Genomic DNA, 17,224 nt, shown 5'->3' on the forward strand with positions numbered 1-17,224 from the left:
TTATAAAACAAAAAGAAAACAAAAAAAAAAAACAATCAATATAAAACAATAAAATGTTCAATAAAAACCAAACAGGAAAAAAAGAAACTAAACAACTTGCTTTTTGTGGACCTTAAAAATTGATGCCGAAAATACTTTTTTTTTGTTTTCGTTATTTTTTAGATGAAGCCACAAAATTTAAATTTTTTAAAATTTGTTGTAGAGAGTAGGTATAAGGATATAGGTATGTTAGTTGTTAAGTCCCTTTAATTATTTTGTTCAAAGAGAAGAAGAAGAAAGGATAAGAAGCTGGTTTTTAGTAATTAAAAAAAATAAACTCTATTTATGTTTTTAGTTTTATTTAGCCCTTTTTGACACAAGTTTTGTTATTCAAGAATTTTATTTTTCATTTCAAAAACAATATACAAGTAGCCCCTTGCATCGTTTCCCATACATTGGGTAGATATTAATAATTAAAATAAAAATGAAGAAAAATATTCTTCGTTTGAAAGGAAAAAAAAGAGTAAAAATTGCATTGGTTATTACTTATGTTAGTTTCTTGTTGTTTTTTAACTTATTTTTTGTTGATACAATTTATTTATTATTTTCATTTAAAAAGGAAAAAAAACAAATAAGCTATCAATATTAAAGAAAATAAAAATTAATAAATATTATTGGTGTTTTGTTTTAACGTACCTTTAATCCTTTAGCTCGATTAATGGCTCTTAGAGGTCTTAAGACTCGGAGAACACGAAGAATTTTCACGACCGAAATCGCATTCGAACTGTAAACAAATGCAAAATGTTTGGTTTTTAAAAAAAATCTTGTCTAGATAATTTGTTGAGGAAATGGTTTTTTTTTCTGGAATAAACTGATAGTCAAATGGAAAGCGATTTACATTCGACTCAAACGGATTTTGCATTACGCAAAAACTTTTTGGGAGACTATTCCTAATTGATATTCGTTTTAAATGTACTGAACTGTATTTGTTTTAAATACCATCAGAACTAGGTAATTTACCCTATACATGGATATTTAAACATTATCTAGCATTTGGCATTTGAGGATACTGCAAAACTTTCAAGTATATTTTTTAATAGTTTACAATTCTGTTACAATCAGAATTGGTTAAACACGTACCTTTTAAACTTTACATTAAAAGTATTATTACCGCGAACCTCTAATATGGAGACAACTTCTCACGACCGTGGATCTTTGATTGGAATTCCATACACTTCCTATTCCTTAAAAATGAGTTTATACAGTGCGGGCAAGAACAAAGACCGTTATTTGATAAAATTTAATGCTCATACGAGGACAAAAGATTCTCTCTTATTAAAAAAATCATAAAAACTTATATTTCTTAAAGACGAACATTTATTAACTTCCAAGCAGTCCGGCTTCCATAGAAAAATAGTTGTATTACAGCGTTAATAAGTGTCATAGAGGATATTCGATCTTCAGTTTATTCAGGGCTTTTCGACTTTTCAAAGGTCTTTGATACTCTAAACCCATTTTTTATTTTATGAACAAATTTTAAGCTCGTTTTGATTTTTTCTAGTGCAGTCCGACTAATAAACTCTTACTTAACCAATAGACTACTAGTTGTTGAACTCAAAAAATTTCTTTCCGAATTTTCATTAATTGTAGCGAAGTACCACAAGGCTGATATTTTCAAATTATGTCAATGAACTTTCTTTTATGCTCAGTTATGCATAAGTCCGTTGGAATATCGCACATACTACAGTTTCTTGGAATGAAGACCTTAAAGTAATTAAACATAGAGCGTGGCAAGACGTTCCACATTCGCGTAGTACGGCTAAAAAAAAGAAACTCTGTACTTTATAGTACGGCCAAAGTTGGGCTCAAGGGTTAACTGATGGGCATTCCTAGAATCGGTTAAATTGTTTAAGGGGAGGAATGTAACTGGCTATTTCACTAGAGCATAGTCCGTTAAAATAACGATAAAAAGGGTGAGGCAAGAAACCTTCCGTCGATGTTCGAGTGACGTAAACGAGTTGATGATGTTAATGTCACCAATCATTTTAAAGGATCTTTTTTGAATACTGTCCAAGAAGCTTCAATAAATTACTGGAGCACCATTTTTGGCAACAGCGCGTATGTGTTCGCTCCACAAAAGGTGGTTGCTGATACGCATTAAATTCCACACGATTAAGTTCCAAATCCGAAAAGGAGGGTTGTGAGTCTGGAAACGAATATGAAAAGCTAAGAGTGCTATCATCAGCGAAACAATGTATTGTATTAGAAGTGGCAGACAGGAAATCATTTATAAAAATGACTAAGAAAGTTGGAGACAAAACGGAGCCCTGGGGCACACCAGCATTTATCTTATGAGTTTCAGACTTGAATCCGTCCAAAACAACTTATATTGAACGGTTCGAAAGAAAATGTCTAAACCAAAGAAGAAGAGATTCGTACCCTGTATATCTTTGATAAAAAAAATACTCAAACAAAATAAACTAAGGAAATCTGAAGTGGTCGCAGTATCTGGGCAGTGAGCTCGGTCATTCTATGCTGAGTTGAAAGAATATTAAAATACTTAATGGGAATTTTGTAATTGTAAGCCCTTTTGAATGCTGTTGGTAATAAATCAAAAAATCATTTTGCTTTAAGTTGTTCACAAAAGTAGGAACATGACACAGAAACACTTGGAGAAAATTATTAAATTTGAAAGGCATATTTAAGCTGAGTCAAATGAGATCACAATCAACAGGACCCAATTTCCTTACAAAAAATATGTTCCTTTGGCAATTGATCAACAAAAAAACTGAATAAGTTATATCATATTTAAAAACTTACCTGAAACCAATTGATATTAAAGACACGCAGACCACAAGTAAATCTAATAGATTAAATGCGGATCTGCAAAAGGCTCCATTATGAATAACAAAGCCATACGAAATCAATTTGAGAACCAGTTCCATTGTAAAAACAGCCGTGAAAAAATAATCGAAATAATTCAAGATCTTTAAAAAGAAATAATAATAATAATAATAATAATATAATATTAGTATCTACACAAAAATGCATAAATCTTACCAAATTTCTAGGTGCCACCGAGTCCAGTGGATCCTCTGCAGCTAACATAGCCGATGAGAACATTATGCAGCATAATATGACATTTCCAAAATAACTATGGTTACACAACCAATGACAGAACACTCGAAACCTTGTAGTTTTTTTTTTTTTTTTGGAAAAAGACAGACAAAATTTAGTAAGTGAAGGAACATAAAGTTTGTTGTTGTTGTTTCTTAATATAGTAAAGAAATACCTTAAGTATAATATTTTGCAACGTAAAAATATGCATACATATTTTTCATTAAATTTGCACTTTATTTAATTTGCCTATATACACATAAGCATATTTATCTTATATATATTTGTGAAGTGCGTAGCGTTTATTTTGTTGTTAATTGAAACCAAAACAAAAATTAACACAGTAATTAAAAAGAATATTTATATAAACATACATTTTAATTGGCATGTCATTCTTTACATCATGCATTGGTTGATGATTTATTTTTTTATGAAAGGAAAGTTATAAACATTAAGAAAGAAATATGTGTTGGATTGGATCAAAACAAAAAAATTGTATGGTTGGTTACCCTAAATCCAGATGATCTTGTAGAATGTTTCTATTTAAAGACGGAGTGACCCAAAGAGATAGAACGAAAGTCGATTGCTCGCCGGCTTCACTGGCTTTATGATTCACGAAAGTAAGTTCTTTGATTCTTGAAAGGTTGTAAGGTTCCCTTCGTATCGCTAAGTGATTAGGGTATCCCTATCTAGAATTGCATTACACAATTTTTTGGAAAATCATTTCGTTCGTATTTTTTCTTTGTATAACATCAAAAACACTAATAGCCTTACATTTGTATCCTCCTACTATGTCGTCCTTTTATTTTTAATCGCAGTTTTAATATTAGTATATACAAAGTATTTATATAAAGCAATCTATGGCAACTGTCCGTATTTCGAACAAGGTCCAGCTACAATGCCTTATCAAACTTTTATAGCACAAAGTAGCAGAGTGAGCTACCCCGAGGTGAAGTCCCAACGATATCTGAATGTGGCTTAAATTTGGGCAATTTGTGTTGACTAAAGAGAGACTAGCAAAAGTATCTTTAAAAATTGTTTTTTCCTAATCAAGATCACGATACGGTACAATTTGACCCTTTTTGGTTACAAATTTTCAAGCTGATCGTAAGGCTTGGCATATTTATAGTTAGAAACGTTTTTAAATAGAAACAAATTCAAATGATTGAAATATATATTAAATACGAATACGAAAAATAGCTGATTCATTCATCATGCCTCGTGTTTGTGTGTTTCCGAACATATTATTTAAAATGCACACAAATTTAAGGAACATATAGCATTCAGGTCTATGTAAATTGTTTATTTAAAATAAGCTTCATGAAAAGGAAAACAAATTATAATATAATACAGTTAAGAACGTTTAAGGAATATCAATATTAGCCAATGCTCGAATTTTAGATAAATGCCAATTTGAATCTGATGTGATCTTTTTAATTAAATTGATATCCCAGCGCATAATAATTAAACCAAAATAAATAAAGGTAGGATGTCAAATATATTTTTTTTAGATTAACACCAAACGAATTTAAATAAACAAAACAAAATAATTATACTGCCGTACTACATTTATAGAATATATTAAAACAAAAATTAAAATTGCTGTTTTGGTTTTATTAAAACTATAAACAAAAAATACAAACAAAAATGTATAATTAACTAAAAACCTGTTCGTTTGCGACATAATGAAGAAAGAAGACCCTGGCGGAATTGGTAGAATTTTTGTTGGAGCATTGTTTAAATCTGATATACGCCTTGGACGAGCTGAAACTATACCGTCTTCTGCTCGTATTTATTTTTTGTTTTATTTTTTTTTATTGAATTTTAAATTTTAATTTTAATCAAATTTTCAGATACACAAGAGTATGTTTAGAAAGAGCCGATTTTGAGAATGGAATTAAAGAAGACATCGAAGACACAATGAAGATAATAAAATAAAAAAATATAGAAAAAGAGAAGAGAAAAATTAAACTTATGTAATAATGTTAAATACTTTTGTAATTAAAACTAATAAACCAAAAAAAAATGTTGTTTTAGAAGAAAAAATATCGACTTTATGAAAGCTCTTTAAAATATTCATCAAAAGAGCAAACTCAAGTCAGACAACACACTGTTATGGAGGTCAACTGTCAATTGTTAAAGATCATTTACAATAATCAACCCTCACTACTATTAAGACCTATCACAAAAGTCTATCGTTATCTAGATTTTTACGAACTCCGAACAAAATTTTGATTGTATAGATAGTGAAAAATCTTATACGGTTTTGAAAAACGAATGGATTTGGTTATAGTTTCTATTGGGATTCGTAAGAGTTTCCGACTACCGTTGAATTTGTAATTGGGCTTATTAATAATTATTGATAGTTGACAACCGTAACATGAAGACATATTTTTTCTAAGCGCTTACGCATATAAAAAATATTAACATCATAAAAAATAAAAACAAACAAAAAAAAATAGAACATACATAATTAAATATAAATAATATAAATGAAAAATATTTAAATTAAGAGAGAGAAAAAACTCAAATTACTAAAATTCCAAACCAAACGAACGCCATTTTGCTTTTCTTGTTTTTGTGCTTTCTTTTTAAATTATACATAATGTTAAAATATATTTTAAAATCTAAATTTAAGTTAAAAGTTTTAGATTTTTTTTTTACATTTTGTGTGAAATAATTTGTTGCAAAAAAATGGTGATTTTAAGATTTTGTTTTTGTTTTTTTGTTTATTTTTTTACCTGTTCTTATGTGAAAATATAAAAAACGCTGACCCACGTGGTATCGGCTTTTTTGTCTTCTTGACGCTGATTTCAGATATTCGCCGTGGACGTGCAGTTATTTGATCGTGGACTACTTCTGAATTGTATTCAAATTTATTGTATGTGTATTTTGCAACAAATTTTTAAATAAATTTTATTTTTTTTTGTGTTTAGTTTGGATAATTTTTGAATTATTTTTTTCTGTTTAATTTTTTAGTCTTTTAACTGGGACTTTGCAATAGTTTTTTTTTTATTATTATTAAAAAAAAAATTAATAAAACAAATAACAAATTTAAGTGACGAAATATCATAGAAAAACATTACCTTCTTGTTCTTCTTCGTAGTCCTCGTTATCAAGGCGAATTTTCATTTCTGATAAAGTTTCTTCTTCGTCCCTGCAAGAAATTATATAAAATTTTTAAGACCATTGAAAGTTCTTTTTAGGGGTGTACGACATTGAAATGGATTTTAACTTTAACATGCAATTTAGTTCGAAAGATAACCTTCTGGAATTATAATTTAAATATGCTTCTTGACATATGATCGCCATACGGATGGCTGGGACGTAATTTAATTTAGTGATCCAATCTTGTATGACTTTTTTCAACGGCAAATGTTGTCCTCCAAGTGGTCGTGCTTATTGACGTAGACTAGCGACTTCACATATCCCTACAGAAAATAGTCAATCGGCGTTAAATCGCATGACCTTGAAGGCCAACCAGAGAGGTCCGTAACGTAAAACTTTTAATTTAATAAATCAATTGTGGATGAGAGACTTGTTGCGCCCGCCGTCCGTCTTGTTGAAAGCACAGCCCTTGCACATCATGGTTATTCAATTTATGAACTAAAAAGTGATAATTACCATTGACTTAAACAATCAAGGCAGCATCTTTTTTAATTAAACATTATAAAGCACAACAAAAAGTCTATTTTTGTTGTGGATTTACTGGTGTCCTGGCATGGACTTTAGGATTATATTGATCCAAATACAGCAGTTATGTCTATTGATAATTTACTGGCTGAAAATAATGGTGAAGCGGAAGCTTGTGATACTGTCAAAGTTGCAAAGTACGAAAACAATAAAGAATGCTGTGCAGATGCAATTCTTGCCAATTCGCACAATATGAAATGCCAAACCAAACTATAAAAAAATCACTTTATAGCTGGAGAAATTGCTATCAGTTAAAATAGTGTTGGCGATTAAAAAAAATTATTTTCTTTACAGAAAAAGACAACTTATTTATTTCGCACTTGCAAAAATTAGTTGTTGGAAATTGTTTCTCGAGTTATGTCGATCTACAATTATTTTTTATTTTTGAAGTAATTTATTCGATGGATACAGTAGAACTTTGAGATCTCGTCAGTTTTGACTTAATGAAGAAATGCCTAGGTTAAATCGTTCTGAAATAGTTTATACCTTTTTAAATCACTGAAAGACGTTTTTTTTTTCTTTAAAAAGAGTTATCAAATTTTGATAAATATTTAAAAAAAATTACTTCTCGCATTTAAAAGATTTGAATGACATACAGTGTTAATTCAGAAAAGGCAGTACTCCAAAACTTTGTTCGATTTTCTCAGCTAGCAAAATTTTAATTGAATAATTGAAAAAAAATAACAACGAATGACGACAGCTCTATTGTTTATATAAAAGAAGTTACACAGACATTTCAGGGAAGGGGGTTACCGTCCAACTGTGGAGATGTTTGACTACGCTCGCAGAATTTATGTGACCGTCACGGCGAAGTGAGCTTCGGTTTGTGATCTAATTGGTCATCCACTCAAAATAGTCAACTTTTGTCTATTTGAGTTTAGTAGATGAATTTTAGTAGAAGAATTTTTTCGATGTTGTTTTAAGTTGAGCTCTCAAAAATATTTGTTAGATCTCTTAAATTTCATACTGTACTTACGTTATGCCTCACAAAACTTACATATTTTCTTCATCTTCCAAATCTCGACCATTCTCATCCATGCCCTCGTCTTCCTCACCGTCCATATTAGGCGAAGGACTATGTGATTTTTGTTTATTCTCATCAGTCTTAAAAATATAATATCAAAATAATAATAAAAATCATCCAATCAAATTAATCTATTAACTAGGCATTTATTATTACCTCTTCTTCCTTATCAACTGTAGTCAAGGAATCAGCATCAGCTAAATTATCCACAGCAATGGCCAAGAACACGTTCAACAGAATGTAATTACCGCAAATAAATAATATAATGAAATAAATGCAAGCCAATATGCCAATTGATGCAACACCACCATAAGCGCGTATACCATCATACATCACAGCATTCCAATCCTCACCAGTAAGTATCTGGATAATATTCAATTTGTTTTCCCGTCATATAAAGCCCTTGAAATCGGTAGTTAAAACTCACTTGAAAAACAGTCAAAAGACTCTGGACGAAACTATCGAAATTCGGGCGAGGTTTTTCCTCTTCTGGTGCGAAATTAAATTTCCCACCAAACACTTGCATCCCCAATAAGGCAAAGATAACAATAAACAGAAATAGGAGCAACAAAAGCGATGCAATTGATTGAATTGAATTTAACAATGAAGCCACCAAATTCGACAGCGAACGCCAATATCTACAAAGGAACGAATTAAGAAAAAAATATTTATCTGCTTTCCTTCAGAAATGGGAAAAGGGATTAAATAATTTATTAGTCTTATACAAACTTTGTGACTTTGAAGACTCGCAGCAAACGAACACAACGTAACACCGAAACACCCAACGGTGGCATTATCTCAGTGTTGGTAAGGATCATCTCAGTTATGCTGCCGATGACAACAAAGCAATCAAAACGGTTGAACAAGGACACAAAATAGCCCTGGAATCCCAAACTGTACATCTTTAGCACCATCTCACAGGTAAACAACGCCACAAAGAATATATTTGTATTATCTGTTCAGGAATTAAAAATTTGTAAGCTTCTGCTTTGTGATTTTTTTTTGTGCGACCAAGTCCAATCGGCAGGTGTTCAAAGTTTATTATTCTCACAGTTGAAACTTGAAGTTTCTATACAATTTGTTAGCTCTTTTTGAGAATAACACAAATGTGAATTTAATACTATTTTGGCCAAACTTGATTTTGTTGTAAGCTCATAGTTGGTCAACTAAGGTCAGTGTCAAAAAGTATAAGTTATCAAAATTATGCTACTAACTCCTGTTTTGGTGAATTACTTATTAGAGCACATCCTTTCCTTTGTATTCCATACCCAGCTTGTTAACACACTCTGAACGAAAAATAAAACAAAAGACGGAAATCCTATTGACGCAACCATAACACTTTAATGGAGCTAAATGTATAGATCTATATACTAAGAAGGATGACTTAATTACTAACTTTTGGTCATCAAATTTATTATCTCCTGCCAACTGGACTATTAATGGGCTTCTGTTAATTTGACATTTCCATTTCTTACCTTGAAAATCATCCAGCCATATTGGTTGCTTGTAATGCTCTGTAGCTAGCACACCCGTATTTAAAAAAACCAAAATTATAATTAACCAATAAAACGCTTGTGACTTAACAGCTTTCCGGCAAGCTCTTCGCATCCTTCGATTCACACGATCCATTTCTTTTTTTTTCTTGCGCATCCATGATTCGGTCATTTGTTCTTGGCCTTCTTCGCCTAATTGATCATTTGAATCCATTTCGTTGGGCTGTTTTTGTTTGCCATCTTGTATTAAATTTCCATCGGCTTCGGGTTCGATATCTTCGGCTTGAGTTATCCAATCCAAATAACCACGTAAATCTTCTTCGATTTGTTGTTTTTCACGTAGTTTCTGAAAATCACCACGGTTTTTCGCTTTTGTACGTTCTTTTGAAAATTCTCCCGACAACACACCGAGAATTAGATTCATGACGAAAAATGCTCCCAATATGACCATGGAAATAAAATAGGTCCATTGCCAAGTACTGCCCATGGCGTCTTGAATCTTAATTCAAAGATAAAACACAATCTTTTTAATACTGAAAAAATAAATTTATAGGTGTTATTTATACATTATAGAGAACATCAGTCCAGCCTTCAAGTGTGACACACTGAAACACTGTCAGCATAGCCAATCCGAAATTATCAAAATTTGTAATCCCAAAGTTTGGACCTTCCCATTTATCATAGCACTCAAATCCGGTTGGACAGTGATATCCGGAACTGCCACATGGGTGTGCGTCCTCCATATATTCACCTTCGAAAAGTTGTTCGAAATTGAAACAGGAATAGATGCAAAGGAAGTTTTTGGGTGAAGGCGAGAGGAAGATAGGATTAAAACAAAAGTAAAAAGCAGGTTCACACAAATGATCACTAGAGTTTCAAAATCAAAGCTTATAAATTAACATGCACGTATAGACAGTGGCGGACTAGGGGGAGCGGAGGGGCAGTCCGCATTATTTTAGTGCATCTGGTAGATATGAGGCCTCATGGAAAAATTCTTGGATTAAAATACTATGCTATCAGACTGGAAGCTTCTGTCAGTGAAAACATATTTCTAAATGCTAACAAATTTTATTTAAAGATCGGTTTCATGCTCATGTTTAGGTTCATCTTGGATTCAGAAGATCCCTAATTTCCATGTCTATAGAAAAAAAAATGATCTAGTTTATATAGCTTTAACTTTGGTTTTTAAAATATAAATGCATTTTTATTGCTGTTTTATCGACAAAAGCTCCAATCACAAAGTGAAAGACATGCAAAAATTAGGACAGCTTTGAATTTGTAAGATTCAATTTTAAATGGTAATTTTCAGCTTCTTTACGGAGTGTGTCACTGGTAATGAAAATTTATGTAAAAATCTTCTTCTCAGTGACATTCTTCACACGAAGCTAATTAAAATTAATACAGACTTATCTAATATCAACGATGAGTAAGAATAGGTTGACTAATTTGCCTGCATGTTCTTTCAATCAAAAGCACACAAAAATATAGATTTTAATGATTTAGTCGATACATTCAAAGCTAAAAAATGCCTTTTGGGTTGACAATCTGACAGAAGTGAAAAATGAATGTAGGAAATTTTGTGTATATTTCTGAGAATACAGAAAACACTGAGATAATTCAAATGACAGCTGAGCTTGATAGCACATGTCCTGTGTGCGAGATGGAGCAGGCCTACAGTTTATATGCCCAATCGGAGATAATTCAAATGACAGCTGAGCTTGGCAGCACATGTCCTGTGTGCGAGATGGAGCAGGCCTACAGTTTATATGCCCAATCTGAATGAATAATTTCAAAAGGCACTTTTCATGACAACCATTACTCGATTCGATTCCTCGCATTCCGTGAACAAATCTTAAGGTGGCACAGGCAAAGATTCGACCCAAGACCATGACAGTAATATGCACCCCACGGTTACTACAGTAATTACAAAAATTTTAAAAATTATGTTGTATAGCTTTTTCCTAAGCTGTGTGTTATATTTTAGACTTTTCTTCTTAATTATAATTTAATAGACCTCTCTTGTTTATAAGCTAAGCAGTTTTTGAAACTCTAGTCCCTGAGATAATTTTTTTTATTTTGCTTGATTTTAATTTTCTTACCTGTAACGTTATTCTGGCATGTTTTGTGCATCTTCCCCGAAAATAATTCTAATCCAATTATAGCGTAAATAATAATGACAAACAAGACCAATAGAGCAATATGCAATAAAGGCACCATGGCACGGAGAATTGAATTAAGTACAACTTGAAGACCTATTTGGTGTTTTTGTGTTAGTTTAGTATTTTAAGTTTTATTTCGAAAGTTGTATTTTTAGTGTTTTCACTTACTTGGCACACCCGATACCAATCTCAATGGCCTAAGTACTCTAAATGCTCTTAAAGCCTTAACATCGAATCCTTCCTTCATTAAATTTGATAACGCCGTACTTATCATACTGCGAAATGATTTTATAAAAATTATTAGTTTTTGCAACATACTCATGGTGAAATTAAGACATATGAATGGCATTTCATAGCATTTATATGAGTTGTATAAACAACAACAACAATAAAAGAAAGAATAAACATTTACATTTAAATTTTTAATTAACAATTAATTTAAGTTAAAAGATAAAATTTGTATTTACCCTATAACAACAATGAAAAAATCTAACAAATTCCATCCATTTCTTAGATATGCACCATTATGTAACATAAATCCGTACGCTATGATTTTCATAACACATTCTGCAGTAAATATTACTAAAAAAACATACTCAATTTTTTCCTGTGGAAAGAATAGATTTTTGTTGGTTCATTTTACATAATTATATAATTTTTTGATTTTGATATTTTCGTACAGCGTTAACAAAGTGGATTCTGATAAATACATATATTTAAAATTAATTGAAAATAAGGACTTACCAAATACGCATTAGTTTGGTTTGAATCACTAAAAGGATACGGCGTGTAAACAGCTAAGGCAACACAGTTGGCAAATATGGTTAACAGAATTAAATATTCGAATGGTCTGTTTGTTTAAATGTAGGTTTTGGTTTTAATTTGATATAATTAAATTGGGCGAGGTAAGGAAAAGCTAACAGAATATTTGTACCTACTAAGTTTAAAAAAAATGTGTTTGTTAACCAAAATAAAATCTACAATAAAATAAATAAATAAAAAAATGTATGATATATATATCGATTAGTATAAAAGTATAAGTAAAAAAGTCCAAATTGAAACGATTTCCAAATATAAAAAGGATACTTCCATTCAACAACACTTATGCATAAACTCCGCAGGGGGTTTTTCACACCAAGACAAAATAAAGCCCGTACAGGCCGATCGGGTTGGGCTTTACCACCCCGTCGGACTGGCTTCTTTTGCGCTGCCGCTGTTGTTGTCTTTTGAGCCGGTCCAATTGTTGTGCCATTTGTAGTTTCGGCAATGTTCGGAGTACCGATTCCACCACCGCCCATAACACTAGCAGTTCCCTCACCTAAATAAAAAAATATACACACCACAAATATGTGTAAAACATGGGGGCCAAAAATGCTAGTTGCGATTTGTATTTGTTCGACAAAAAAGTGGTATCAGTTCTTGATTTCATATGCATTTTGTTTTGACCTTTACATAAACTGTGCTCAACATTTTATGACTCAATTCGTTCCTTATATTGAAGCACCTTATGTTTTATAGTTTAATTTCTATTTTGATAAAATCTTGTATGCGTTCCAAATATTAGCTCTTTGGGCTTCTTTGTGCAAAACTAGCTGTTAAACTAAAAAAAATATTGCTTTTTTTTGAAGTAAGGCTACAAACTTCACTTAAAATGAAAAAAAATATAGGACCTGTGAGTTGTCAATAAATAAATATAAGACCAAGAAATCGCAGCACTTTAGTCTTCTCATTTTTGAGGTTTAAAAACAATTTTTTCTAATGCAAGTGTATTTTATCAAAAAAGAAAACTCACCGATTCCTCCATTCATGTGTTCAATATTATCACCTCCATTTGACATACCACCATCATCATGCCTGTTGCCCATCAATCCTTCTCCGCCACCATTATTGGCCCCATTATTACTCGTTACTACATTCATGGCTGAGGATATATTAATTGTTGTCTCCCAAACACCAACTCCAAAACCATCAACAACTGGAGTGAATAAATTTGTATGATCTTGTGACGAAAATGTCGAATGTCTTTGCGAATGTTGACAGGCAGCGCCAACACCAGTCGTACTTTTTGGGATTTGGCAACCAAAATTTGGTGGTTCTATTGAACCGTATTCGTGTATACACGGCAATGGTCGCTCGGAATTAACGTACTTTTTAGAACTAGTTCGATTTATACGACCTATTTCGATTGTACTACTTATATCTATATCACTTTGACATCTACGGCGAGGAATTGTAGCTTCGTCGTCGTCGTTGTCATTATCGTCTTCTAGATTGTCGTCTTCATCAATTTTATCACCAATACCTTTATTTCTGTCGCTTTTTACCTTTTCTTCTGCTTCTTCTAAAATATCTTCAGTTGCAGGATCAGAGTAATTATGGTACTCACTTAAACTATCGCAATCGGTTATATCGTCCGGACGAATGGGATATTTGTTCTCACCGACAATATCATCGACAAAATCGTCATCATCGTCGTTATAATAATCACTACCGATAAAACTACTTATTACCCCAACACCGAATCCGCAAATAGTACTATTTTCACCTGTAATACTGCAATTACTACTGTTACTACTACTTCCTCCGTCGATAGTATTAGTACCGGCACTGGCACTAGCACTTGCGCTTTGGCTTGCACTCGCGCTAGACCGACGACGATGATAGTTCTGTGACGTCGAATGATCACTATTATTGGTATTAGTACTTTTTACCGAACATTTGCGCTGCCCCAAAGCCGACGCTGTTGTTGCATTAAGCAAATCACTATCAAAATTGACACTTCGACTAGTTGGAAAACTATTTAATACCGCGCTGTTGTTTAATGTTTGTTTATTACTGCTTACAGTTAATCTACTACTATTAGTGTTATTGTTGTAAAACTGTGGTTGTTGTTGTGGTTGATTTGAATTATTTGTATTATTACTATTTTTAACTAAAGTAGTATTTTTTTTCTTAGGTGTTGGATAACATTGCAAACATACAATAGATTTTTGTTTATGACTATTTTTTCTTCTTCTTCTACTACAGTCATTACCATCTATAAATTCTCTGTTATTACTACTATAATTAGGTGGTGGTTGTTGTTGATTGTGGACGTTTTTATAGATCACTTCTTTTGTATCTTTTTCTTGGTCTTCTTTTTTTCCCTTTTCTTCTTCTTTTTCTTCTTCTGCTTCTTCTTCGTCTTCTTCTTCTTCTACTTCGACTTCTACTCCTTCTTCTTCTTCTTCGTCTCCTTCTTCTTCGTCGTGTTTGTTTTCTTCTTTTTCTTTTTCTACTTCTTCTTCGTCGTCTCCTTCCTCTAATTTATTTTTCTCACACTCTTCAAGTATCTTCGCATTTATTGTTACTTTACCTTCTTCAGCTTTATTAGGATTTTGGCTTTGATGTGTTTGAGTAACTTGTAATAATTTAGTCTTTGTTAGGTGTGTGAGATGAATTGGTAAAATTGGTTCTAGCTCGATTTTGGTAGCATAGGAAGGGCAAGAAAAACAGCTTTGGCTGGTATGTTCCTTAATGCAAATTTTACAATTACAAAAACAATCGCAGTTATCACTATTTGGATAGCAGCTAAAGCTGCTATTGTTTCTAGAAATATTAAATCTACTATGACTATTACTAGTTTTGGCAAACAGAGTTTTTCCGTCTTCGTCTGTATCAACGCTGTTTTCTTCTTCTCTTTCTCTTTCAGCACTGCTATCTTTGTAGTTGGCTTTTGCAAATTTTGACCTACCAAAAACGACAGTATTTTTAAGACGAAGTTTTTTTCTTTGATCAGCGGCGTCTTCGCTTTCACATTCGACTTCAACGTTGATTTCGACGTCGTCGTTCTCGTTTTTCGATTTTCGAATATCGTCGTTAGGACCAAATTCCGCAGCAACAGGACCATAAAATGTCGTTGAAAAATTTGAATTTCCTTTAGGTTTGAAGAAGTCCCTTCGTTTAGTAATTGTAGATGTAGTTGTAGTAGTAGAAGAAGCTGGTCGTTTCTCCTGACTATGGCCGCAATTAGTTGCTTGACATTCAGTCGTTGATTTGACAACACTTCTTGGTTCTCGATCACTGCACCATTTACAAGGATGTGGCTGATTTCGCTGAAGCTGAAAGGTGGATGTTGAGTCTGAACTGCGACGTTTGCAGCTGGGATCTCGGTGACGATAGTTTCTGTTAGGTCGTATTGATGTTGACAACGATGACAGATACAATTCCGCTTCTTCGGGGTCTGTTTCAGTTTCGGTTTTGTTATTGTTATTAAATGATGGTAATTTTTGAAGTTCGCTGGTTTTGGATGTTGAGGGTGATATTGTTGTTTTTGTGCTTCCAAGAAGTGGACTTCCGTTTGAAGCGATATTTTGCTGTCGATTAGATTGAAAATGTCGTTGCTTTTGTAGTTGTTGGCTAATGGAGCAGCTTTCACCACTTGTTTCTGGTGGTATTCCTTGTTCGAATTGTTGATGTGATTCTTGTTTCTGTTCTTGGGCAGTACTGATCTCTCTAAGACTTGAACTCTTGTTACTACTACCTTTTTCGTTATTACTATTTTTGGATTCCGCTGTTGGAATTTGTTGAGCTTTATTGGGCTGGAGTTCATACTGGTCCCCTAAAAAAATATATAAACAAAATTTTTAATATTTTGTATTTCGGAAACTTGTAGAAAAAAAAAGTTTAAGGGATCATAATATAACGAAGTTTTTTTTAAAGGGTCATTTAAAGCTAACAGTAAAATCCATCGGTCATTTTTTTTATTTTTGATTATTTTTTAGCAAAATATCGATGCAACAATATGAATTTCAACATCAAGTATTTTTTCAAAGGAAAGGATGCATTTGAAGTTAAACTTATTTCGAAAAAAATTAACAATGAGATTTTATTTTTACTAAACAGTTGACTGCGAAATGATGGTGTTCCAATTTTGATGACATCAGAAAACAACATTAACGACGAAATCAACAGATTTAATCTAATTTAATGACCAAATTTTGTGATTGTTCGCATCATTCCTTTATTTATTATCCACTTTAAATAAAAATAAAAGCATGGATTACCGATTAGATACACTTTCTACATTGTACAGTACTTACTCCCAAAAAATAATTCAGGTGTTATTAACCGATACTTCAAAGACTTTTAAATATATGTGGGTGGAGGGTGATGGGTGGCTATTGGTGAGTGGCGTATAAAGTCCCTAACCACTTCACAATTTCTCATCACTACATATCCCTTCTCAAATCTTACCATGTTACTCTGATGGTGATACGAATGATAGACAGACATATTCATCTCTTATCCATCAATTCTCATAGACACTAATGTATCTATAAATTTCCATGTGCTTTTTGTGGATCGATTAATCATTACTGGGCGGCGAACAAGTAAACTTGTTTGTATATTTTGTTGTTAAAAAGGTACAAACTCGTATCAATGTATGTTCGTGCTATGAACAAAAGAAAGGTTGCCATCAACGAAACATGAAAGTATTTTTAGCACTTAAATTGTTTGTTCAGAAAAGTATTCTGGCAACGTAATTTTCATAATTTTTAACCGTTTTTCTATAAATTATATAATTCAGCTGTTTGGTTTGGATATTCATAAAATACATCGCAACGAAGCCGAAATTGACAGTTGCTATTTTCGTTATGTAAGGTTCATATATTGATGACATCAGCAAAATCGACAAAAAAAAACTTAAAATATTTATTCTAAAAATAAATACAAGAGAACAGAAACTCTCTCATCCAATACAACCAAATAAAAAATAT

The 17,224-nt window shown here is 32.2% G+C and overlaps 1 protein-coding gene across 8 annotated transcripts in view; it reads right to left on the reverse strand.

Annotated features, from left to right (window-relative positions):
• Positions 1-17,224, reverse strand: part of LOC129953325 (muscle calcium channel subunit alpha-1) — a 61,716-nt gene that overhangs the window by 33,481 nt on the left and 11,011 nt on the right. For 5 of the 8 annotated variants that reach the window (XM_056066414.1, XM_056066413.1, XM_056066418.1 and 2 more), the window contains exons 2-18: positions 13,258-16,065; positions 12,552-12,783; positions 12,210-12,315; positions 11,933-12,072; positions 11,634-11,740; positions 11,406-11,558; positions 9,873-10,057; positions 9,289-9,805; positions 8,543-8,768; positions 8,241-8,451; positions 7,970-8,176; positions 7,787-7,893; positions 6,183-6,253; positions 5,838-5,955; positions 3,040-3,169; positions 2,800-2,966; positions 676-763 (exon numbers count right to left, since the gene is read on the reverse strand). In XM_056066414.1, the coding sequence (XP_055922389.1) occupies positions 676-763; positions 2,800-2,966; positions 3,040-3,169; positions 5,838-5,955; positions 6,183-6,253; positions 7,787-7,893; positions 7,970-8,176; positions 8,241-8,451; positions 8,543-8,768; positions 9,289-9,805; positions 9,873-10,057; positions 11,406-11,558; positions 11,634-11,740; positions 11,933-12,072; positions 12,210-12,315; positions 12,552-12,783; positions 13,258-16,065 (5,573 nt within the window). Of the gene's footprint in view, positions 1-675; positions 764-2,799; positions 2,967-3,039; positions 3,170-4,763; positions 4,879-5,837; positions 5,956-6,182; positions 6,254-7,786; positions 7,894-7,969; positions 8,177-8,240; positions 8,452-8,542; positions 8,769-9,288; positions 9,806-9,872; positions 10,058-11,405; positions 11,559-11,633; positions 11,741-11,932; positions 12,073-12,209; positions 12,316-12,551; positions 12,784-13,257; positions 16,066-17,224 lie in introns of all 8 variants that reach the window. The other 3 variants (XM_056066416.1, XM_056066415.1, XM_056066417.1) reach the window with 2 other exon arrangements.

Source organism: Eupeodes corollae, chromosome X (assembly GCF_945859685.1).
Source record: "Eupeodes corollae chromosome X, idEupCoro1.1, whole genome shotgun sequence".
Lineage (NCBI taxonomy): Eukaryota > Metazoa > Arthropoda > Insecta > Diptera > Syrphidae > Eupeodes > Eupeodes corollae.